The sequence below is a fragment of the Solanum pennellii genome, chromosome 6 (assembly GCF_001406875.1).
Source record: "Solanum pennellii chromosome 6, SPENNV200".
Classification (NCBI taxonomy): domain Eukaryota; kingdom Viridiplantae; phylum Streptophyta; class Magnoliopsida; order Solanales; family Solanaceae; genus Solanum; species Solanum pennellii.
In genome coordinates this window covers 30024798-30049719 of record NC_028642.1, presented here as the reverse complement: position 1 = coordinate 30049719, position 24922 = coordinate 30024798, and the positions used below count along the sequence as shown (strand labels likewise).

General features: G+C 36.7%; 2 protein-coding genes across 2 annotated transcripts in view; one reads left to right on the top strand and one right to left on the bottom strand.

The window, feature by feature from the left end:
* The first annotated feature begins 3080 nt into the window (after positions 1-3080).
* Positions 3081-11431, top strand: LOC107022244 (homeobox-leucine zipper protein ANTHOCYANINLESS 2-like). Its single transcript, XM_015222915.1, has 9 exons — positions 3081-3338; positions 3441-3542; positions 3658-3870; positions 8266-8381; positions 8486-8882; positions 8986-9301; positions 11030-11132; positions 11232-11295; positions 11426-11431. Exons 1-9 carry the CDS (start codon positions 3081-3083, stop codon positions 11429-11431), a joined length of 1575 nt encoding a protein of 524 aa, XP_015078401.1.
* A 174-nt stretch (positions 11432-11605) lies between these two features.
* Positions 11606-24922, bottom strand: part of LOC107022243 (remorin-like) — a 35311-nt gene continuing 21994 nt past the window's right edge. Inside the window, exon 4 of the mRNA XM_015222914.1 lies at positions 11606-11806. Coding sequence (XP_015078400.1) covers positions 11606-11806 — 201 coding nt within the window. The remainder of the gene's footprint in view (positions 11807-24922) is intronic.

Genomic DNA, 24922 nt, shown 5'->3' with positions numbered 1-24922 from the left:
TATATATATATATATATATAAAGAAAATATTGGTAGATTCATGTTCTTACCAAATCTGGGGAGAAACTTGAAAAAATTATTAGCACACGTTGGGCCCAGAAGATAGTGCCATGTAGGTCGAAGAGGGGTAAAAAATTATTTATAAAATAAGTTTAGGGGGGTAATAGGACCTTAGTATAGTATGATTGTATTTCTGAGATTTCGGGCATCGGTTGGGTACTTATGCATTTTCCTATCATTAATTAATTAATTTTATCTTATATTTTTATGTCTAAATTTGGGAAGATGCATAAATACCCCCAACCTATGCCCGAAATTTCAGAGACACACTTATACTATGCTAAGGTCTATTACCTCCTGAACTTATTTTAGAAATAATTTTCTTTTGGGATTACATGACACTATCTTCTGGGCCAGCGCGTGTTGACAATTTTTTCAAGCTATCTGGTTGATAGTTTCATGTAGGTTGAAAAGGGATAGAAAATTACATAAAATAAATTCAATGGGTTAATAGGACCTTACTATTGCGTAAGTGTGTCTCTGAAATTTCGGGCATAGGTTGGAGGGGATACTTATGAATTTTCCCTTAAAGATAGAAACGGATCTCCAAATTTATACGCCGAATATTCTGTTCTTACCAAATTTGGAGTGTAGCTTTCCAAAATTTATTGACTTAACCATGGTTACGACCCTTGTTAATGTAATATAATCTTGACCTAAAATAATAAAAAATAAGACGCATACTTTTTATCTAGAAATATACTTAACTAAACAGAGAAAAATATAACAGAGGGGAGCCAAGTTCTTCAAAGTGGGCACATTTCTCCTTCCAGCATATCCACAAAATGTAAGTGTATATAGATATTACTAGTCACATTTTCTTTATTACCATTCTAAAGTTGCTTCAGTGAATTAATCAATCTGTTCTATTTTTGTGTCTACCTTTATATGTAAGCTATTAATCTGCTCTCATTTCATTTTCTTTTTGTTCCTGTTAGCAAGGTATTTGTGAAATTATAAAATTAATTACTGTATAGGTACCCCTTATGTATCCATTTCATGTATGTTGGCGGCGCGCATATATATACATATGCGCGCGCCTCACCAACAGCTGATGCATGCATGAGATCTTGACATAAATATATATATAGAGAGAAAGAGATCCATAGATCTCTAAGTCACAGACTTTTTATAAATGTTTAAAATTACTTCGTGATTTTTTTGCATCAATTTAAAAATGTGCTGTTTCTTTTTTCATTTGTACACGACTTTGGGTTCAGACTATACCAGTGGACAAAAGCAGAAAAAAATTGATTTGTGATGTGTCTTTTTCTTTTTCTTTTTTGGCTTGGGGGTTGCAAAATTTTAACCCATCGGGCTAGGTTTTGTTACATGTATGAAAAAAATTAAACCAAATAAAGTTGTTAGGCTAGTCCAAAGGACCAAACACAAGATCCAAAACTAGGGACCCGTTTAGCCCCAAGTATTTTTTGGGAATATATTTGGAAAATATTTTGGAAAATTTTGGTTTTTGGTGTTTGACAATATAACTTAGGTAAACTAGAGCTTCGTGAATGTTTCTTGAGTTAATTTTGTGTTAATAGTTATAATGATGTTCTTAGGCAGTGTGTGAAGTTTGGAGGTCAAACGTCCAAGAATGTCCATGACGTTCCGAAGATATGCCTTAGATTGTGCTTGTGTATCTTCATGTGTTTTAGTGAGTTTTACGTGTTCGTTTTTCTTAAAATTGGTGGAGATGTTACTAAGACCTAGACGACTATATTTAGGGGTTAAACGTCCGAGTACGACCTCACCTAGAATCCATGAGGGGCCCTAGAGAAGGCCCATGACTCAAACCCAAAACTGCCTAGACAGACAAATGTTTTTGCCAAAAATTCCAAGTTTCCATATACTAGAAAAAACTAGTTTTTGAGAACTTGAAAAATATTTGAGAACTTTAAAAAATTATCCCAAATTTTTATATTTTATAAAAAATAATACACATCATATATATATATATATATTGAGAAAAAGGAACAACTTTTTTTAATATATTGTAATTTATAACCGAATCAAACTAATATGCATCAATGTATTGTTCTTGCCCATGTAATTATTTTGTTGTTGTTGATTATTGTCAATTATGTTATAAGGTCGTTTTGGATGGAACATATTCATTATAAATAGATAATACAAATCTGTGGATATTTTTAGTAATTTTTAAAATTTATAGGTATAAATCATATTTTTGAAATAGTCACATATCTTTGGGAAAACTTGGGACCAAACACTGGGTGTTAACTTAGAATTATTTGACAAAAGTACATTAATTGGAACTTAGAGCAAACGATAGCTAGATGTTGGTGGCTCTTCCCCGGGGTTGTTTCCTCTAATATTTTGTTGGTTTGTAACTTTATGCTATAATTATACACCCTGCAAATTTATGAATGGAGCTTTTGTGATATCATTGAATTTTTTCTAAGAAACTTTAATATAAGATTAAAAATTCTATGATAAAACAATATTTTGAGATTCACAAATAAAAAATATTTGGATAAAAATGTATTTTGTCTTTTAATAAACTCATTTATTATGAGTCTAAATTACATAAAGTCAATGAATTGGAATAATCCATGTTTTGAATTTTTTTTTTTATGGAATTGATCTAGTTCTCTTTTGTTGGTTCGTTTATAAGTTTCAATGTATTTTTAGTGAATATTGAAATTCTTTTTTATCTTTTCCCAGTAATGCTTGAGGTCTTTTTGCTTACATTCAATAATAATAATAATAAAACGTACATGGTTTTATGATTTTAAATCTCAAGAATAGAGACTTAAGTATTTGATAAAAAGCTTACAATCTCTTAATTATTTATTTTGTGTGATTCTAGTCTATATTTCTAGGCCTCAAACAAATTTGCATCTTGTGTCACCAATAATAATGAAAATTACGTCTAGACTTCAAATACATTCGAATTAAACCATGTTTTTTATTCAAGCTTATCTTATATTAATAATAATTATCATAAGTAGTAGAAGTTTTTATATTGATCAGTTTCATTGGTTGAAATAGTGGAGGAAATGGAGTATGATAAAATGGTGTTGATGAATCATTCTTTGGCTGCCATGAATGAGCTGCTAAAGTTGGCCATGATTGATGAAACTCTCTGGGTCAAAAGCTTGGATGGAAGTGTAGAGACATTAAATGTTGAGGAATATGCGCCATTATTCACCCAGTTTAATTGCATGAAATTTAGAGATTTCAGAACGGAAGCCACAAGAGTATCTTGTACCATGATTAATAATAGTCCGACTTTAATGGAGATATTGATGAATAAGGTACATAAGTTCTCCATCTTATAGTCAGTGCTTTTCTTCCCCTTTTCTTATGTTTAACAGATTTATTTGATTTTTGCAATGTATATGTTTTTCTACATGTAGAATCTATGGGTGAAGATGTTCCCATGCATTATTGGAAAAACATCTACTGTTGATGTGATTTCAAATGGTATAGGTGGAAGCAAGAGTGGTATTCTACAATGGGTATTTCCTTTTTTTTTTTTTTTATATATCATTATTTATTATTTTTCTAAGAAGTTAGGCATCTCATTTATCCTATTATTCCATGCACTAAGAGTTTGAAAGTATTGATTTGCAGATTAACACTGAAATACAAATGATTTCTAATTTGGTTTCTGTTCGAGAAATAACATTTTTGCGCTACTGTCACCAATACGCGGAAGGTATTTGGGTTATAGTGGATGTGTCCGTTGACTTAATAAAAAAGGGTGCAAAACAATGTGAAATTAGGAATTGTCAGAGGTTTCCTTCTGGCTGTGTTGTGCAAGATCTGCTTAATGGTTACTCAAAGGTAATTAAACTTGAACTGTCTTTTCATTTTGCTTCCCATGTAGACCTCCAAAGTTTCTCTAAATTTAATGATCTATTTTGCTTAGTTTGCATTGATTTTCTTTTTATTGATTTATTTTTTAAAAGTAAGGTCTGTAGACACACAATAATGTTTTGCTCTATTTTGGTGGATATTGTCGGGCTGTCGCCTCATTCATTATTTAGGGTTTGAAGTATTTCTTCTCTTGACAACTGTTTGTCCTTGGCGTGTTTTGAGAAGTATTCAGTAGGATAATGTTATGACCTCAATCGAGATCAAAATCCAATTACATAATTTAAACAATCAACACAACAAGTTTTTTGGGTCAATGTTCTGTTATATGTCGAAACAGAAATATTGAACTCTAATGAACAAGAAATACTATATATTAAAAAAAACAAGTCAATAGTGAGCTCAATTAGTGATAAAATCTGCAGAAGAAAAAGATGAGGAGAGAACCAGATTTCGTTAGATGAGAAGAGAAAGAAATTTGACTGAAATCAACAAATTTCAGTTAGCCTTCTCTCTCCTATGTGATGATGTGTACATATATAACCATCCATCCATGTGGCACAATCTCGTTCCTTGAACTTTATTTAAATGAAATAAATCTTGACCCTTCAGTCTTTTATTTTTCCTGTTAGTGGCTTTCTTTTCCGAGTTCAAATCTTGATTATAACAACATTTTATTAGCTAGGGTTGGTATCATAACATACCCCTCCCCCCCAACTCCCCCTCTCCCATGTAGCATCTTCAGGAGGAAGGTTTGACCATTGAACTAACTAACACCTTTATAGAAATAAGATTGTTCTGCTTAACTATTTGCCTCTGTAGAATGGCAACACGATGAACTGACCATCAACTTCAGTGTTAGGCAGTGATGACTGAACCACAACCACTACATTATTGCCCACTTTCTTTTTGAGTAATGGGACATGGAAAACAGGGTGGACCTTAGATTCAAGTAGTAATTAATACTAGTTTGTAAGCCACATTACCAATCTTAGTAATAACCAGATAGGGACCATAGTGTTTAGAGTTGCGCTTAAGGTTCCTTCTTAGTACTAGTGATGTTTGTCTGTATGGATAGAACTTCAAATATACTAAATCACCAACTGCAAACTCTCTATCAATCCTTCTATAATCAACAAATTACTTCATCTTGGCTTGAGATGCATGTAAGTTATCCTTGAGATATTGTAAAAATTTGTTGCCTCTGTATGATCACATCTTCAAAAGTTTGCACTACATTTTCTAATAAAGGTCTGATACATAGCTGAGGGGGTGTATACCCATAAAGAGCTTTAAAAGGGATACACTTCAACCCTGTATGAAAATTAGTAATATACCACAATTCAGCAAAAATAGCCATTATTTCCACGGGTTAGGCTTGTTTACCACCATGCATCTTAAGTAGTTTTCCCAGCTAGCCCTTGTTAACCCTTTGTGTTGTACCATCACTTTAAGGGTGATAGTCAGAACCATAATTGAGTTGAGTGCCCAGTAAGTTGAATAAAACTCACCAAAAATTGCTTAGAATCACTTTGTCCTACCAATCACAATAGATTCTAGAGTGCCACATAGGCTATGTATCCTTTTACTAAAGATACAAGCAACCGTAGCAGTAGTATATAGGTGTGATAGTGCTATATGAAGTGGGCATACTAATTAAATTTGTCAACCACCACTAATATGACATCCTTAGACTTGGGAAGACCTTCCACAAAGTCCGTCTAATATGACATCATGCTTGATTTGGAATAAGGGTTGCAACAATCCCGAATAAATTGCATTATCATCCTTATTCTTATGACATACATTACAACTGAAATCATAATCTTTAACCATAACCTTTATCTTTGGCCAATAGAAGAGTTGTTATCGCCTTTTCAATTTACCTATATGAATGACCACTAATATGACATCATGCTTGATTTGGAATAAGGGTTGCAACAATCCCGAATAAATTGCATCATCATCCTTATTCTTATGACATACATTACAACTGAAATCATAATCTTTAACCATAACCTTTATCTTTGGCCAATAGAGAGTTGTTATCGCCTTTTCAATTTACCTATCTGAATGACCACTAAGGGAGTGTCACGAAATGAAAAAATGTGTTGTTGTCAGAGAGTCCCGTGAGATCCTACATATATCTTGTCCTTGTTCCGTAATATTCCAGCTGAGTAGTTCAATAAATTGGGTCCATGGGAATTTACTGCTAGTAGTGTAAGAATGTCTTGGACATGAGCATCCTCTATATAACTCCCAATAATCTTTTGTATCCAAGTTGGGGTGCAATTGCTTACGATTAAGGGTGGCAAAATGGGTAAATAATATGGATATCCATTTATATTATCCATTTTAAATGAATTGGGTATCCAACTCATTTAAAAATTGGTAAAAAACGAGTAGTACACATATTTTAGGGGATGTGGGTGGGGGTAGGGGGATGGTGTGGTAATTTTTTTTAAAGAAAAATTTAATGAAAAAATTTAGTAGTTTTTTGGATGGGATGTGTGTGTGTGTGGGGGGGGAGGGGGTAGGGGTTGGGTGGATTTTTATTTCTATTTTTGTTACATTTTTTGGGAGGTTGGGGCTGGGGCTGGTAGGGGGTGGAGTGAAGTGATAAAAAAAATTAATCTTTTTTTTTCTCTTAAATCTTTAAACAAGATCTCTAATATAGTATAGGTAAATATGATTATCCATATTATCCATTGGGTAACTCGTTTTTATCCATTTAAAATATGAGTCGAGTCGGAGAACTTACCCACTTTTATTTTATTCATTTTTTGATCGATTCATATTCGACTCGACTGCTCGTTTGCCACTCCTACTTATGACCACTAAATTTTGATCATCCAAAGGATCCATCCCTTCTTGTTTCCTAGACAAGGCATCAACTACTTTATTATCTGCACCTTTCTTGTATTGAACCTCGTAATCAAGCCCTAACAGCTTGGTTAAATCCTTCTTATGAATAGCCGAGCTTACCTTTTATTACTGCACATATTTTAAGCAATGATGGTCAATCTGCACCATGAAGTGCTTGAACAGTAGATAGTGTCTCCACTTATCCACAACACTTAACAAAGCCATGTACTTCTTCTCATAAATAGACTTCCCTCGGTGGTTGGGTGCCAACATCTTTCTAAAATAAGCAATTTGTCTTCCCTTCTGCATAAGTATTGGACCAATGCCTCCATGATATTAGCATCAGTCTCAACGACCAACTCCCGTGAATAGTTAGGAAGTGCGAGCACATGTGTGGTGCTCATAGCTGTCTTAAGGGTTTCAAATGCTATTACTGCCTCTAGATCTCATTTGAAGGTGCATCCTTTTTTAACAAATCAGTGAGGGGCCTATTGATAGTACTATAATTAACAACATACTTCCTGTAGTAGCCAGTAAACCAGTGAATCCTCCAAGTGCTTTGAGTGTTTTTGGTCTGTGTCACTCGACAATGGCTCTAATTTGGGAGGATCAGTAGCTATACCTTTCCTGGTAAGAACATGCCCCAAGTAGGATAATGTTATGATGTCAATCGAGATCAAAATCCAATTACAAAATTTAAACAATCAGCACAACAAGTTTTTTATGTTATAGATTGAAAGAAAAATATTAATTTCAAATAAACAAGAAATACTATCTATTAAAAGAAAGCAAGTCAACAGTGAACTCCACTAGAGATAGAATCTGCAGAAGAAAAAAGAAGAGGAGAGAATCAAATATAAATTGATGAGAAGAGAAAGGAATTTGGGAGAGAGAAGAACAGAGGAAGGAATTGGAATTTACCAGATTTTAGTTGGCCTTCTCTCTCCTAAGTGATGTGTATATATAACCGTCTTTTCATGTGACATGATCTCGTCCCTTGAGCTTTATTTAAATGAAATAAATCTCGGCCCTCCAATCTTTTAATTTCTCTGTTAATGGCTTATACAGTTTGAATCCTGACAACATTTTTATTAGCTAGATTGAGATCATAACAGATACTTTAAAAGTGGTATCCTAATAATTCTAACCTTATATTGGGATTTCATGCTTGAAAATGATTCTATAATTCCTGAAATTACACTATCATCTAATTTCATAATGCAACACCTTTTGTTAGAATGATTAGTATAACTGACCATTAGAAATGAGATTATCGAGGGGTATTATATATCTTGAATTTACGAATTTATGATCTTTGTATGGAAGTAATACATTTTTATTTTTATTTCTAATACATAAGTTACTTTGATGTATATTTCTCTCATCTCCACAGCAGATGGTTGATATTACACACCTTTCTTGGGCTGTATTTTGTGCGTTAGTTTTCATGAGTATACTAATTCATTTAGTGGTCTTGTAAAATTGATGTAATATTTTCAGGTAACTTGGATCGAGCACATGAAGTATAATGAAAATGTTGTCCACCATCTGTATCGCCCTATGGTCAGGTCTGGTCTTGGTTTTGGCGCACAAAGGTGGATGGCTACTTTGCAAAGGCAATATATGTTTTTGGGATCAATGAGGTTATTCAGTGACCCCAAAGGTGACCATGCATGTCCCATTATTGTTCCATTTGTTTAAACTTTTGATTACTAACAAGAATTTTGGATTCTGATGAGGTTTTATTTGTGGCAGTTGGTTTAAATGGTGAGAAAAATGTAGGAAAGTTGGCGCAACGCATGACTCACAACTTCTGCGCAGGGGTTTGTGGAACAACTCACCAATGGCAAATAGTTCAATTAGCAAAGGGTAAAGATGTTAAATTGATGAAGAGAAATAATATCAGTGACCTCGGTGAACCTAATGGTATAGTGTTGAGTGCCACAAAGACCATCTGGTTGCCCGTGAAACATCAACGCTTGTTTGAATTCCTTATAAATGAACGAACGAGGAGTCAATGGGATGTCTTCTCCAATATTGGTGATTTCATGAAACTAGTGGTCTACATTCCCAAGGATCACAACATTGATAATAACATCTCTGTTTTTCAAGCTAATGTGAGTGATTGATTATTGTATTTTTGAAAAACATGACAGTATCAGTTCTTTTTGACTAATCGTTGATTTATAAATAAAATATTATGTTGGTTTGGACTTGTAGGCGCATGGCACCAGTACTAATCAAAATAACATGATGATCTTGCAAGATACTTTCACGGACGCAACAGGATCCCTTGTAGTATATGCAAGAATGGATTCACTAGCAATGAATATGGTGAAGAAAATAGGGGACCCTTCTAGTGTGGCTCTCTTTCCATGTGGAATTGCAATTGTGCCCGATTCTTTTCAAGATAGTAATGATAATGGATTCTGTGGTGGATCGCTTGTGACTATTGGGTTGCAAATGTTGGTGAAACCCTTCCAAAATAAAACGCACACTATAGAGTCAGCCAAAAATGCAAATGGAATCATCAAAGGTATAATTAACGGGATCAAAACTTCTCTCAAGTGCAAGTGATAATCCAAGACAAAATGCATTACTTCTTTTGAGTCGATGGAGGTAGTTTTCATCTCATTGCTGAAGATTAAGAGATAGCTTGTTTTAGCTATATATGTTTTTTTGTTCAAAAGATGAGATACTAGACAAATTTGTGTTCCTTTTTTCATCCTGAACTGAATAATGTTTGTTTGCATAGACATTCTCATTTTTGGTGGTTTACTGCTCGTTTGACTTTGTTATGCTATGTCATGTCTTAATCTCCAATCAACTTGATAAAAGAATGAGTGAAAATTGGTATAGGTCTGACCGTCTGAATCTCGAATTTGGTGGTAAATCTACCATTTGAGTGTGATAACATATATGGTCAAGTGTCATGGTGCAGTACTACTCTTGTTATCATTTTCTTAAGTTAATCATGAAATAGGATATTTAGCATTTTATTTTCATCATGTTCTTCCACCAAATCAACCAGCAGGGCGTGTTTGTTTTGGCTGAAAATCAAGCTACTCTCTACTTTGTGATAAGTTATGTTTTTTTGAACTACGTAGTTGTTAGTATTTTCAGCATATACTATAAAAGCGCGGTGAAAAAGGTCTTATTAAATTCATGATGCGATGCTCTCTTTCAAACTACACTAGGGATCGCAGTGAGCTGTTGTTGTGTCTCTTCGCATGGATGTGTTACCAATGCCTCTCAGGTTCCTTCCCAGGTTGTGGTAGCAATGCAAGTAGTTAGATGATTACACATGTATAAACACATAACACAACTTTATATTTTTGATAAACAGTTCCAAGTTTCTCATGACAACATTAAGCTCGTTACAATTAGATACAGGGCTGCTACGGATTGATGTACAGTCATAAAATTTAATTGGAAGTACTGTAGCCTTCTTGGATCAAGTTTAAAGAATTTTGAGATAGAATTAACTTCATCTGTGATGGTATCAAAAATTGAGAAAAGAACTTATCCAATGGAAACAGAGGGAATAAAACTGCAGAAGGTGTAAGGTAAGCATAAGGTGGCATGGGATAAGCTTGTAGCTCCCTAAAGAAGAAGGGGGACAAGGTTTCAGATATTTAGAAGGCGTATCGAATGCCCTTTTTGCCAAACTACGGTGGACTTTCAGAACATCCACCTCCTCACTATATAGCACTAATATGTACAAACTTAACAAAGGAAAGTGTTGTAAGTTGTAATATTGATAAACGAGCCGATAAATAAGTCGGATGCTTGGGTAGGTTGTCCACGTTACACCCACTTGGGGTGTGGCTCTTCCTAGATTCTATGTGAGCATAGGAGGCTTCATGCACCGAGGTGCCTATTATTTAATTTACCTTTAGTATTTGAAGAATAATCGTTTATCTTGAGATCTATTATCTAAAAAGGTTATGTAAAAATAGGTGGTCTCGGATAGCACAACATTTGGCTGGACGAACAGATAATCTATCTAAAGAAAGTTGCCAAAAAAGCAGAAAATTTAGATGGAGTATCTTCTCCTTCCAGAAATTCTAGTTTGGACTCGTTTGCGCACGTGATAGAAGGTTCATCATTCTTAGCAGATACAGATTACTTGCTGTATTATTCGATGAGTGGCTTTAGCTAAGATCAATTTAATGATCAGAACTCAGATCTTTCCAAGAAAATGTTTGTTAAAACAATATAGAGTTCTCAGATGCTTTCATGCATGATTTATTTATGAGTGAAGGGGTTGACAATGAAATAGTAGATGATGATATGTTTCAAGCACAACACGACTTTGAAGATCACATGTCTGCTGCAAATGGATTTGACGAATTGTACGTTATCTGGTGAGTTCAGCATAAAAGTGATGTGATCAATGTCATATGAGTCATTTACATAATCATCTTTAGGGATAAATTACTTCCTATTAAATTGTTATTGTATAGTTTCCCCTTAAGCATGATACTGCAGTCTGCAGTTATATCTTTCTGCAGTAATATGACAATCACGGTAAGCACACAAGAACCTTGTAATAAGGGATTCATTTTTAGTGTCTAATTTCAATTATTTTGAAATAAGGGGCTTCTTTTGGAGTTGGCCACATTGCTAATGTAGTAGGTTTCTATCAATACAATTTCAGAGATAATTTTCACTAGTTTTTATATACACTCGAATAAATTGTGTTATGCATCGTAATAACGAAAGCAATAGATTCCACAAGGCATCAGCACACAATGTTTCTAATGCAAAGAAATTCTCAATCCACAAAGTTCACTATACGACTTTTATAACCAATGATACAAATCTAATACTTTCCACTTCAGAAACATCCAAGGACTGGTTTCTTCGGAGAACTTCCAGTGGCCCGACATTTTGCAGCTATCTCCTTAGCGGTAAGAAGATCTTCTCCACGTTTAGCTTCAGTTATCACTCTTTTTTCTTCTGCTGACTTGTGGACTAGTTTTACAATCTTGTTTTTCAGTTTATCGATGTACCGGCCTTCTTTTTCAACATTGCTCCTCTCACCCACAAGACGTGTAAGGCTAAAACAACCACAAATATGCTTCGGAAGCTAAAATGTTATGAACAAGATGGTACGTAGAAATTGTAATTGATGGTGATTAACAATCGCGACCACAAATATGGTTATTAAAGACAAGGATATGGTTTTTGAGGCATCAACACATATGACTTGTATTAACTAGTATCAAACGGAACCATCGATAAATGGAAAGTGAACAACTACACATGATTAGTCCAACAACATTATTTGTTGAGAATCCTGAAACTTATGTTCCGAAATTTCAGTAGGGTAATAGACCCTAGTTAGGTTGAATTGTTTGTACAACACGAGTCTGCCACAAGATAATGAATTAGTGATAATGTGAGCAAGCATTGATATTCATAATCTCCAAGTATTTAATCTAATACTTGTCATAATATATAATAATGGCAAGTTTTAGTCTGTTTTATGGTATGACTTGTTCGTTCCCATGAATCACCATATTACGATAATCTAAAACAATTAACTAATTACACGATAATGTCCATCCTTAACGTATACAAATACACTAGTCTCCAGGAACGTGTGTTGCACGTTTAATCCACATGATAATGTATTCATTTCATCTTCTACACAATTAATAAATTCTAAGGGGTCATGCTATTTTCCCTTCAATGACAAAAGAATCACATTCAAAGGAGTTGGACCCAGTTAATTTCACAAAGCCTTTAATCAAGAAACTAGATAAGCCCTTCATTTTAAAATGTTGAAGAAGATGACGATATAAATATGAACTTGGAATTGAAGCTTTAAAATATAGTCAAAGGATCAAGCTCAAATCAGAACTATTTGATTAAAATTTCAGGGTGCGTCCAATCAGGCCAATTTGGTATATATGAATAATACAAACGGAATTAATTTAAATTTTCTTGCGGATAGTCTATTGCTAAGGGTAAGAACGCTTGACTATAAGTTAATCATTCTTAGGGTTCAAACACGAGACTTCTGCATAACAGTTGATGAATCTCATTCATCTCAATGAACGCGTGCATACACACGCATGCACGCACGCGCATACACACTAAAAATAATCTTAGATAATTTTAGACAAAGTTTGTATAGATTGAAATTAATTTTAAATTGTTAATTGTATACTTACTATGATTCATGTCATCTATACTTTTTGTGTGAGATACGTTGCATGTGTCCAGACGTTAGTTTGTGTGTGTGTGTGTGTGTATATATATATATATATATATATATATATGTATGTATGTATGTATGTATGTATGTATGTATGTATAACAAATGCATCTTATAAATTGTGTCAATAAGTTATATTATTTAATTTGCAGGTTACCTTGTGTCAACAACGGCACATTTCAAGTTAGATTTCAAACAAGATCACTCTCAATTTGCTTCAAGAGCATATGGTCATGCTATTTTCCATTCAATGATCGAAGAATCACATTAAGGGGTCAAGTGTACAAAGATAAGGAGTTGGACCTACTTAAATTCACAAAGCCTTTAATCAATAAATTCGATAAGCCTTTCATATTTTAAAATGTTAAAGAAGATAATGATCAAAATATGGACTTGAAATTGAAGCTTTAGAATATAATCATAGGATCAAGGGTGTGAAATAACTCCTCAAAAGTGTTTCTCATGTACTGTTCACTCAAACATAGATTTTTAATGGTGTTTTTCTTATTAATATCTTAGTTGTCCTTCTTGTCACATCCAGCCCCCCTCCCTTTATTTCTTTATTTGAGTACAGTCTCTTAAATGTTGGTATAATTAAGTTCAAAACTTCTTGAAAGAAAAATTATCAACATGTTAAAGGAATAACTCCTAATATGAGTGTTTCTCAACTCTCCAATATTTTAGAAAATCAAACTGTTACAGAAACAACTTAGCAATAATTTATTATTGATAAATCAATAAGTTTTTTAGATGGAATATCTTTTGGAACCGTTTGCACACATGATAGAAGGTTCATTATTCTTAGCTGATACAAATTATTTGTTGTATTATTCGATGAGTGGCTTTAGCTAAGATCAATTTAATGATCAGAACTTGGATATTTCCAAGAATAATTTTTGTTAGAACAATTTAGAGTTACTAGATGCTTTTGATAAATTGTGTACGTCCACTACCAGTCAACATACCAGATCCCTTGATTGAACAAGAAAGATATCACAAAGTAAGTAACAACAATAATAAAACACAAGCAGTTTACGTGAAAACATCCTTGCTCAAGGGAGTAAACCACGACCTGTTGCACAGATTTTCAACTGCTTCACTAATCTTTCTTAAGCAAAAGTGAACCCAGTTACAATCAATGTGAGAAAAAGTTTATTAATCTCACGATCAAGTAATCACCCTATTACTTGAAGAGCCTAAGCAAATACAACACTGCCCACTAAGTTATCACCCCTGGACAACTTAGAATTTTTCTAAGCGGATACAATACTGCCCACTAAATTAGTTAACTCTAATAATTTAGACGTTTACACCAAACGACTATCTGAATCTTTTATAGATGTAGGATCGGATTTACAACATATGTTTAGAAGAATTAATCCTAAGACCACTAAGCTTGCAGCTTTATCTAGTTCAAGTTTGATCTTGAGGATGAATCTTCACTTGAGTATTAGCGTTTGCAAGAGTTCTTCAAAGTTTTTTTAAGTTGCAAAAACCGAGGTTATGACTATTGGACATTAGGTTAATGAAGAATAGTCACAACCTTTGAGACCATACCATTGGTCGAAGTTTCTTCCCTTTCTGCCATAGTTGGAGACTATGCACCAACCAACTGTACTTTTTCTAACCTGGCAGTAGAGAGTGTGTCGCACTATGGACCAGGTCCCTTTACAAGGTCCCTGAGTTTGTCAAATCATCAGTTGGAGACTGTGCACCAACTGTTTGTACTTTTTCCAGCCTGGTAGTGGAGAGAATATATCGCACTATGGACCAGGTCCCTGGGTTTGTCAAATCATTAAAATCATAAATAACATTTCCCCCTTTTTGGTAATGACAAACCATACACTAGTGTCGACAATTTCTTCCCCCTGTCGAGTAGACACACTCCCTATGTCAAATCCGGGTTTACCCCCTAGATGTAACTGGCTTCATCGTCCTTTTCAAGGACTAAGACTAGCCTCTTAGTCTCATGTCATTTCATTCATAGGTTGAAAAATGCAGAAAAATTTAAAACTTTCATTATCACTACTTGGAGGTTTACATAGACCTCTACATACACATAATATATATTCATATCGAGTATAGATAGACCCTTCATATAGGAAGGTTACATAGCCTTCTACTTTTATTGCACATACATATATAAAAATATAGAAATAGTCTCAACGATTGCATCATCTCATACCATCTAAAACGGATATCACAATATGGGCATAGCCCTTACATCAATTCAACATGACCATGTATAAGTCATACGAAAGTACAATATTCAAATAACAATGAAAGGAATGATAGAGTCAATAATATCATAACAAAATCCAAAGCTAGAGGATGGCATTGCCCTCAAAAGTTGAGGACCTACCCTACTTGGATGAAAGGAAGAATCCAAGCCTTCAACCATGTCGCCTCCCAAAATCTTCAACGTCCGGAACCTAAAATGTTTGGGAAAAGGGAGGAAAATGGGGTTAGTACACCACATGTACTAAGTATGATATCTTATGCACATACACAAGCAAAACATGCGAAAAGGGACTTTTTAGTCAAAACATGCCATTTTACCCCTTTAGGGACTTAATGCAAAGTCAAGTAAGTCATATCAATCAACCAACATGCTTACTATCATACAAGTAATAATTATCCCAACATACTTGAAAACCATGATTTATTATAACCCTAACATCAAGGAACAATATCACAAGAATGAATTAGAGTTAAACATATCATCATAAGAAAGACAACTACTCGCAAGTCCTTATTAAATCAACAAGTGCAATGACCAAGCAAAACCCCATAACCTTACTCAATCAGCTATCCTCAACAAGAAAACATGACCAATGTCAAATTTTACATATCATGACATTTAGGCTTGCATTTCATCACATATGATCATTATAATCCAAGACATATACATAAATGAACTAATCAACATATAATATCAACAATGTGGTATGGTCATCATATATACATTATATATTGTCATAACATAAACATATATAAGAACCTCCTCTTAAGACTCCCTTCAAGTCTAACTAGTGCAATGTCTAGGTAGAGTCCCATACCCCTACCTAGACTAAGCTAGACCCTTTAGGTTATCCAAGTTAGAGTTCAAGTCCTTTAATTCGTTTGACCTTTTGGGAACATCTTGCCCTAACTGACATAGACCACATGAGCTAGTGTGGAATCCGGTGTCATAAAACCCTACACCGAAAGAAGGCGGACTACTTGACAAGGTAGTACCAAAACATGAAACGTAGCAACTACGTGGATCCACTAGCTAGTATTCCTATGGGGGCAACATAGTTCAAGTACTAGGAGATTTTGTTGGGACCTCTTTATGCGCCATGCATTATAGTCTCCAATCTCGAGAGTAATGTAGTATTCCTACCTTCCCTATGTGGGAAAGGACACTCCTCTATCTAGTTCACTCGGTGCTAAGCTAGAGACCCTTTTTGAAATGTCTTTAAGCCTTTAATTATGAATCATAACTTAATTTAGGCCACAGGGTCTACCCCTTGTATAATCATCATCATCAATAGCTCAATAATAATTGTATGAGTATAAGTCCTTTCATCACAATTCATATAAGTGAGGTTAACACATTAACATATCATAGCATATTAAGGCACATTGATAGTTTTCACCATCCTTATATAACATACACCTTAATCAACCTCACAACATGGTCAAGACATTTCAATTCAACATCATACCACCCTATAATCCTAGTATAAAGCATACTCCACTGTAATATCATGACTGAACAACAATTAATCACAATTGGAAGTAAAGATAGAGATTCTAAGACTTACCAAGTCTTCCTCATAGTCTATCATCAATGTCTTACCATCAACCCATAACTCAACCCAACTTGGGGAGTAACATCATTACACAATGATAACCAATAAGATAAAAAGGCCAATTGCATCTCTAGAACACAATTCAACTTTAGATCACAAGTTGAGACAAGCTACATAGGCTAATTTCACATTGTAATTCATAACCTAAATCACATCTCAAGAATTAGCATGATAGGCCTATAATTCATGTTAATTTAATCATAATAACACCATAGGAAGTAATTTATTCAACAGCCAATTCAATTGAATGATGACAATACAATTAGGTCAAGATCACTACCTAGGGTTAGGGTTAGAGGATCATATTCTTCAATTTAGACCAAACCATCAACAATTACCCTAAACAATTTGAATTAGATGTTGATCTAATCAATATAACCCTAAGAATTCATTAACAACTCAATCCATAACTTCAATTTCGTAATCGAATGAAACCCATAAGAAAACTCAACTTTTTAAAATCTATTTTGAAGGAACCCTTTGAGGAAAGAATCTCAAAGGTGAATAGAACCCATACCTTAATGTTTTGTTGAGAACTGAAGATGAATCCACCCTTTTTCAGCCCCCAATTCACCTCCCAAGGTAAGCTTCTATGGAGTCTTCCAATTAGAGAGAGAAAGAAGAGAGAAGGAAGAGAGTTTATTTGAGAGTTGCCTTTAGGTTAATGAGGGTCGAAGGTATTTATAATGGGGCTTAATTAACTTAATTAGTCTCTCTTTAATCCCCAACTAACCCCTAAACCACTTAATTAATTAAATGAAATCATTTAGAATTCGGTAATGAAACTCGACTCTCATAGATGAGACCCCGATCGACGGTCCGTCTGTGAGTCGACGGACAACCCCCCCTCCGTCCTGCACTCTGTCGTCTCGGTCAGAGACTTTGTAGGAGAGGGCTTCCTCCAATTTGTCTAAGTGTAGGATGATGGTGGCATCGACGCTCCGTCGATCCACACACGGACCGTAGCCTTCATCCCTGCACTCCGTCGATAAGTCCAGAGACTATGCAGTTGAAGGGACCTTCATCACCAGCCTAAGTGTGGGACGACGATGGAATCGACGCCCCGTTGATCCACACACGGGTTGTCTTCTGCCCCGTAGATTTACACTGCCAGGCAGTGCTGCATTAAACCACAGGGGTCCTACTCAAGGGCCCTTAGGTGGTCCTTGGGGAGTCGTACCCAGACGTTTCAACCATGGAACAACTCAAACACCTATTAGCTACCTCTCCACCAATTTTCGTGCATTTCTAACTCCTAAAAGTTAGTCAAAAAGTCTAAGGCACACTAACATCCCTTTGAACCAACTTCCCAAACATTTTGGTTCTTAAACCTCCTAAATGACCTATATTCATAAAAATGGACTTAGAAATAGTGTTTTGACTTTATGACACCTATGTTAGTCTTTACAACGAGTCTTGCATTTTGAAGGTGATACATTATCCCCCCTAGGAACATTCGTCCCCAAATGACACCAAAACTCCTTTGAAGGAAGGAATAGACTCAAGACTAGCAGCCCAACCAATCAACAATATCAATTCAACATAAATGTCATTTCAACAAGGAAAATATCAAAAATTATATTACTACACATAAGGCTCAAAACACTTTATCATGCGACATATCCTTCTCACAATACTTATGAGCTCAACATACATTACATGAGTCTATTAGCACAAAGTTCAACTTAACAACATGCTACCTATCATTTCATGAAGACTCACCATATCAAAATGCACAATATAACTCAAAACAAGCAAAAAGCAAAATTTCAAGTTTTTTTTAAGAGCAATACTACAGTAACTTCACTGTAAGTTCTTTCAAAAATGCATAATGTGCAAAACTTCACGCAAAAATCAAGAAACTTCAATTCCTAATCATATTTATATTATTAAAAAGAATGACTAACCTTAATACTAAAAAAGCTGAGGGTAACGAGACTTCATGTCGACCTCGGTCTCCCATGTTGCACCCTCAACTAGATGATTTTTCCATAACACCTTTACGGAAACCACTTCTTTATTTCTCAACTTTTTGACTTGTGTATCAAGAATTTGAACCGGAACTTCCTCATAAGAGAGGTTATCCTTGAAACCAAGACCCTCAATTGGAAGAATGGACTCGTGATCACCGATATATTTTTTCAACATAGAAACATAGCAAACCGGATGAACCTAAGTCAATTCACTAGGAAGTTTCAATTCATAAGCAACCTTACCAACCCTTTACAAGATTTCATAGGGAATCACATAACGAGGACTCAATTTCCCTTTCTTGCAAAATCTAACCACCCCTTTCATTGGTGAAATCTTCAAATACACCTTATCACCTTCGTCAAACTCCAAATCCCTTCTCCTATGATCGGCATAAGACTTTTGCCGACTATAGGTCGTTTGCAACCGGTTACTTATGATATGAACCTTTTTCAAAGTTGATACTCTCAAACTTACTTCTCAAATAAGAAGTAAAGCGGTCGTATCAAGTAAAGAACCCAACTAATGAGGTTGGGATCGTTCCCACGAGGAAAATAGTTCAGACTTAAACTTCAATCTATTATTACTATTATTTAGTCAATTATTTCCTTAGAAAACAAAAGACAATAAAAGGGGGGTTTTTATTTCTAAATTAATAAAGATAACTAACTAAATTAAAGTAACCAACTAACAGAATCAAACCTTGGAGTTTAATCAATTAATAAAAGAACTAGGGTTTAAGTGTTCCCCCTTGATAATTCTAACTATAACAATTCTTTCCTATTATATTGCATGCAAAGTGATAAGTTATGTATTTCTAAATCCTTGGTCCGGCATCTAGAAAATTTCACTCCGCACCTTGGTCTGGCTACGTGTGTTGCCATACTAACCCTTACTTATACCACATATTAAGCATTGTATTCCATATTTGACTAAGTTATTACCTTGTACCAATCAATACTAGCCTATTAGATAGTATACACTAAATATATGTTGATAATTCTTTTCCTATTATCTACCTCCTTGGTCCGGCAAGTAGCATTAAGGCGAGTTCTAACGTTGGCCATCCGTTAAAAAGACTTCTAAACGAAAGAATATCAATACATGCAAGACACTATTCTAGAATCGTTTTTTTAGTTAGATTTTATCTTATTATTTACCCATGGTTCCCACAACCCTAGTTATGGAGTTTAGTTACCCATAGTCATAATCACAATATTCATATATGTAATATAAGAATTCATGCACTTACTTCAATGATAAAGAATAAAATCCAGGAGTTCACTTGATTAATAAACAAACTCACCAACAATCAATTCCAAAAAAAGTTTATCAATTACTGAAATTAATCGAAGACTAAAGATTCTCCAAAAGTCTAACAATCACAGAGTCTACTCACAAAGAGTCTGACATAAGAGAATATAACTATATGAGAGTCTAACCCAAAAAACGAGGTTTTTCGAACTATTTATAAAAAACAAAAACCTAATAAAAGAAGGACTCTAATTGCTGAAAATCTGTCAAAACGCGGCTGGGTCAACGGACGTCGTGACGAGCCGCCGTAGTCACGACGGGCCGTCATGGCCTCCGTCATCCTATACCTTACAAATCCTTCTTCTGCTTTCTTCATTACCCTCGACGAACAGGTATGACAGACCGTTTCAAGCACGACGGTCCGTTTAAGTGTTATGGTACTCGGACTACTTCCGTGATCATCACGACGAATCAGCAGGACGGACCGTCGTGGCTATGACGGTCCGTCATGAGCTTCCGTAATCCCACACTTGGTCAGACTTCGCCATCTTCCTTCAGCAGCTTCACTATGTTGCCACCTATGGACTGTCGCAAGCTCAACGGACCGTCACAAGCTCCGTAGGTGGTAATTTTTCTGCATTTCTTGCTCAAAAACTTCCGCGTTCATCTTTAGACAGATTTCCTGCAAATAAAGAGAAACTTACATAAAAATCAATACAAAAAGGCTTTTGAACACACACTAAACTTAAGGAAAAAGCATTAAAAATATCGTGAAACCACGGTATATCAACACCCTCAACTCAAATTTGTTGTTTGTCCTCAAGCGACGCACTATGACTCACTACAGAATTTTTGTACAATAGTATCCATGTTTTAGCTTTCGCAATCATTTGGCTATCCATCCCGATCAGTCTTATCATGTTTATGCATGTCATCACTGTAAGGATTGAATTATGTGGAATCAGACCATGACACAGACTCACCACGCACTGACACCTATCCTCTTCAATTTCTCACCGAGGTGATAATATTTCCAATATTGCAACTAGTGTCCTCACTTCAAAACAACATCCTCATTTTTCACACAATGAGTTCAGTTTGAGTATAAAAATTACTTTTCAACATTCACTCTCAGAAAAAATTCACAACTAACTCATACATATTGCCATAAGCTTGCCTTATTTTCACTGCTCTAAGTTCGCTATACAACTCTTAGGATCACGATAGGACTTTCTTAGCTTGTAACATAGGCTCAGGGTCAGGAAGGGTATATTTAGGTATACTTTAGTGACTTTTTGCCCTCCTTGACATATCTACTACACATACCACTTTTTATCATTTCATTTCGCCCAATTTCTCATATTCGTTCACCTTGCTATTTTCCCTTCTTTCTTCATTTGTGTAAGTGACTCTCTTCTTTTCGTGCTTGTATTTATTGTACTTTTTTTATTTCACTTTTCTTTCAACTAGTTCTAGAGTCACTTTACTTTTGTTCTTTATCTCTCTTTGTTCTTTCGACCCCACTTTCCAGAGCATTCCTCATAATAGCAACCCTCAACTCATGGCTTTGCCATGAGTCAAAGTACACAATACCCAAAGTTGGGTCAGGGCCATAAAAAGTTTTTTTACTGCATTAGCCACCCTCAACTTATGCTTTTGGCATAAGATGAGGTGCACATGTCCAAGGAGGGACCAGGGCCAACACATTATTCTCAGAAAAGATCAGTTGGGGTGAAAAAGAAAGGTCAATTTTAAGCTCAAATCATTTGGATCAAAGAGGGATTAATTTCATTCGTTTTTTTTATTTAGGCTAAAAATTGGCTATATTGAACAAGGGCATATGATCCTTTCCTAATTGTCTATTACAACTTACTTTTAGCAGGACTAACAAGGCAAGTTCTAGCTCAGTTTAAATAGTGGACTATTCGAATCTTCCTCACACTCACTTGAAATCTCATTACTCTACCATATTATCAGACACCTAGTTCGAAATTTAGACTTAGGGTCATGCAGTGGTGTATCTTTATGTCATGCTTAGAGCCACACATTTATCAATTACTATGCCTAGTCATGCATCATTCTCATTTCATCAGGATATCATTTTAGTCATCATGCTTCAGAGTTTAAACTATGTACACAAGATATAGACATGTCGGTTCAACAATAAAAATAATCAGTCTCTTGGGGAAAAAGAACACAGGCAAGAAAACCCCAAAAGAGGAGAGTGAATTGGGCTACTCAGACTTCATCCTAGCACTCACTTTCCATTTACCCCCCCCCAACCCAACAAAAATATATGCAATTGTCCCCAATGCATAGAAAAAATTGAAATACGAGAGTGGTAGGTGAAGCAAACCTGAGGCGCAAAGCGCCAACGATCAGCAAGCTGGTGGGTCTGGTTCCCCGAAACCCACTACCTCTGTAGTCTGGACACCCTCAGTAGTGTCCTCATTAGCAACAACACTATTAGCACGCTATCGCCACATCTCTGGAGCTAGATGCCCCAGCAGCTGACTCTACAACCCTAATCTGATGCGCCTCCTCATCAGCAAGCGAGGCTTTCCTCGCAGCCTCCATCTCACGACACTCCTTCTTCCATGCTCTAGCTTATCCTCCTCTCGACCCTTGCGCCTCTTGGCATGCTCTCGAGGAGGAGGTGGTGGAATCTCAGAAGTGGTGAATAAGGCTGCCATCACTGTGTCCTCAGCAGGCTCTGCAGAAGGGGCCTCAGACTCAGGAACCCTAGCCTCTAGGATCATATCAATGTCCGCTCGCAGACTCTCGACCGCAGCATGAAGGGTCAACACATCCACCCGTGGAGCTTGCCGGGCTATCACCCACAACTCAAAAGCATCCAAGAGCTGATGAACCTCAGCAATCTTCCGCTATGTGTGCTGGACCATTTTACGCTCCAAGTGCTCTTCTGTCTCAGCAATAGACCTCTGCATCCACGGCTGGATGTGATGCAGAAGTGTAGCCATCTGTGCCTCTAGTTTCTGGACCCTAGCAAGCGGGACCAGAGCGGGGAAAGGGGCTGAGCGAGAGGAGCTCGGGGCAGTGCTACTACCCGTGATAGACTCGACCGGGGTAGTGTCAGTGGTTTCAGAAGCAGCCTGCATAGCTGTGCGAGAATGTGTTACCATATCAGCCATATTTTCACCAAGTGAAGGCAACTCTAGACGGGACCCTCTGCGTGGAGCCAACTCATTGGCCTCATCCCTGATGAGGCCGATATCAACAGTGCCCAGCGGAGTCTTGAGCTGATCAATGTGCCAGATGGGCACACTTGCGGACCTTCATAAGGAAAATATCATGCACGGAAAAGGGTATGTAGTTGTGACCTTGAAAGCCCTCTCGTGCATGACCGCCTGTAGAAACCAAGCGAAGTCCACCTCAAACCCGACTATCATCTCCGCCATCAGAACTGTATGATCCCATGTGACTATATTATCAGCGGCCATGGGGGAAAGGCAGTGGTGGACAATCAACCATAAGAACTTAGCCGTGAAGGTCAAGTTAGCCTTCTTGATGGCTCCCTTCGGCTTCGTTACCCAATCGGCACCCGCTCCATCAACAGACAAGTGCAGGGCCATCCACCTCTTGGTGGTCTCTCTCAGCGATGGCTCACGCAAGAATTGCCATCTTTTATAATTTGCCACCGATAGTCGAACTCGGCGGTGAGAGTGGTCTTGTTGGCATCAACATCCTCGCCATATAGATACCGACGGATGGTGGGTAGGGAGATATTGACCTTAATGCCACGTACTCGGACATGCTCAAGTGGGGCCTGTTTGGTAGGGGCAGCCTGCCTATCTATCTGTGATCTGAGAGTAGCCACGTAAGAGGCGTAGAACTCTCGGACCAACTACTCACTATAATGGCCCAAAGAACGAGCTGTCCACTCCAGCCGGTGTCTAGTGAAGAGATTGTGGATCTCTAGCATGGTGGGGAGACTTCCCGTAAGGACTCACCTCTCCAGTGTAAGGGTCCGTGTCATGATGCCTTTATCATTCAGAAACTTGGCATCTGAATACACTTGATATTTCCAATCGACACACCACCGGTTGGGATGGTCGGCAACCGGGGTGAGAGCACGAGTCGGTGAGCTTAGGGTGGAATCAGAACTGTCAGCCTCATTAGACGAGGCAGACTGTGCAGATGTGGCGGGGGCAGGGACTTCGGCAGACCCGGAGTCTTTCTCCGACCACGAAACTCCTAAGGAGCCAGACTCTCCTTCTTCATGTGTAGCTGACCCAGAGGGCGTGCCGGTCAGTATGCGCTCCTCATCAGACTTGGAGGCAGTGACTACGCCGGACGCCACCTTTTTGGGCGTAGCTCTGGTAGCCCGTGCAGCTCATGATGGAGTGGCAGTGCTTGGGGGCACTTACTCGGGATCATGCTCATCATCAGAGCCAATGACCAGGCAGGCAGACGGGGCGACAGACTTTGAACGCCCACGTGCGTAAACTCGATCATGTTTTAATGCCATTAGAGATAGTACCTGTAAATAATTAAGATTAGTACGAGAAGAAGCAAACAAGACGAGCAAAAATGACAAAAAATAAATATACGAGCTAAGCTGTAATGACTTTTCTGCAGTAATAGTGAAACATGACAGACCACGTGACGGCTCGTCGTGAGTACGACGGACCATCATGGGGTCCGTCATGTCTTACTTCAACTATGTTGATGTGGAGACCTTTGAAGGAAAGTCTCTGACAAATATGATGGCTAAGCAGGACGGACCGTCGTGACAATGACGGTCCGTCATCGATGTCTGTCGTGGGGTACTTAAAAGAAAGTAAGGAGACCCTTACGAGAGGGGTCTCAGACCATCACGACGGTTGTG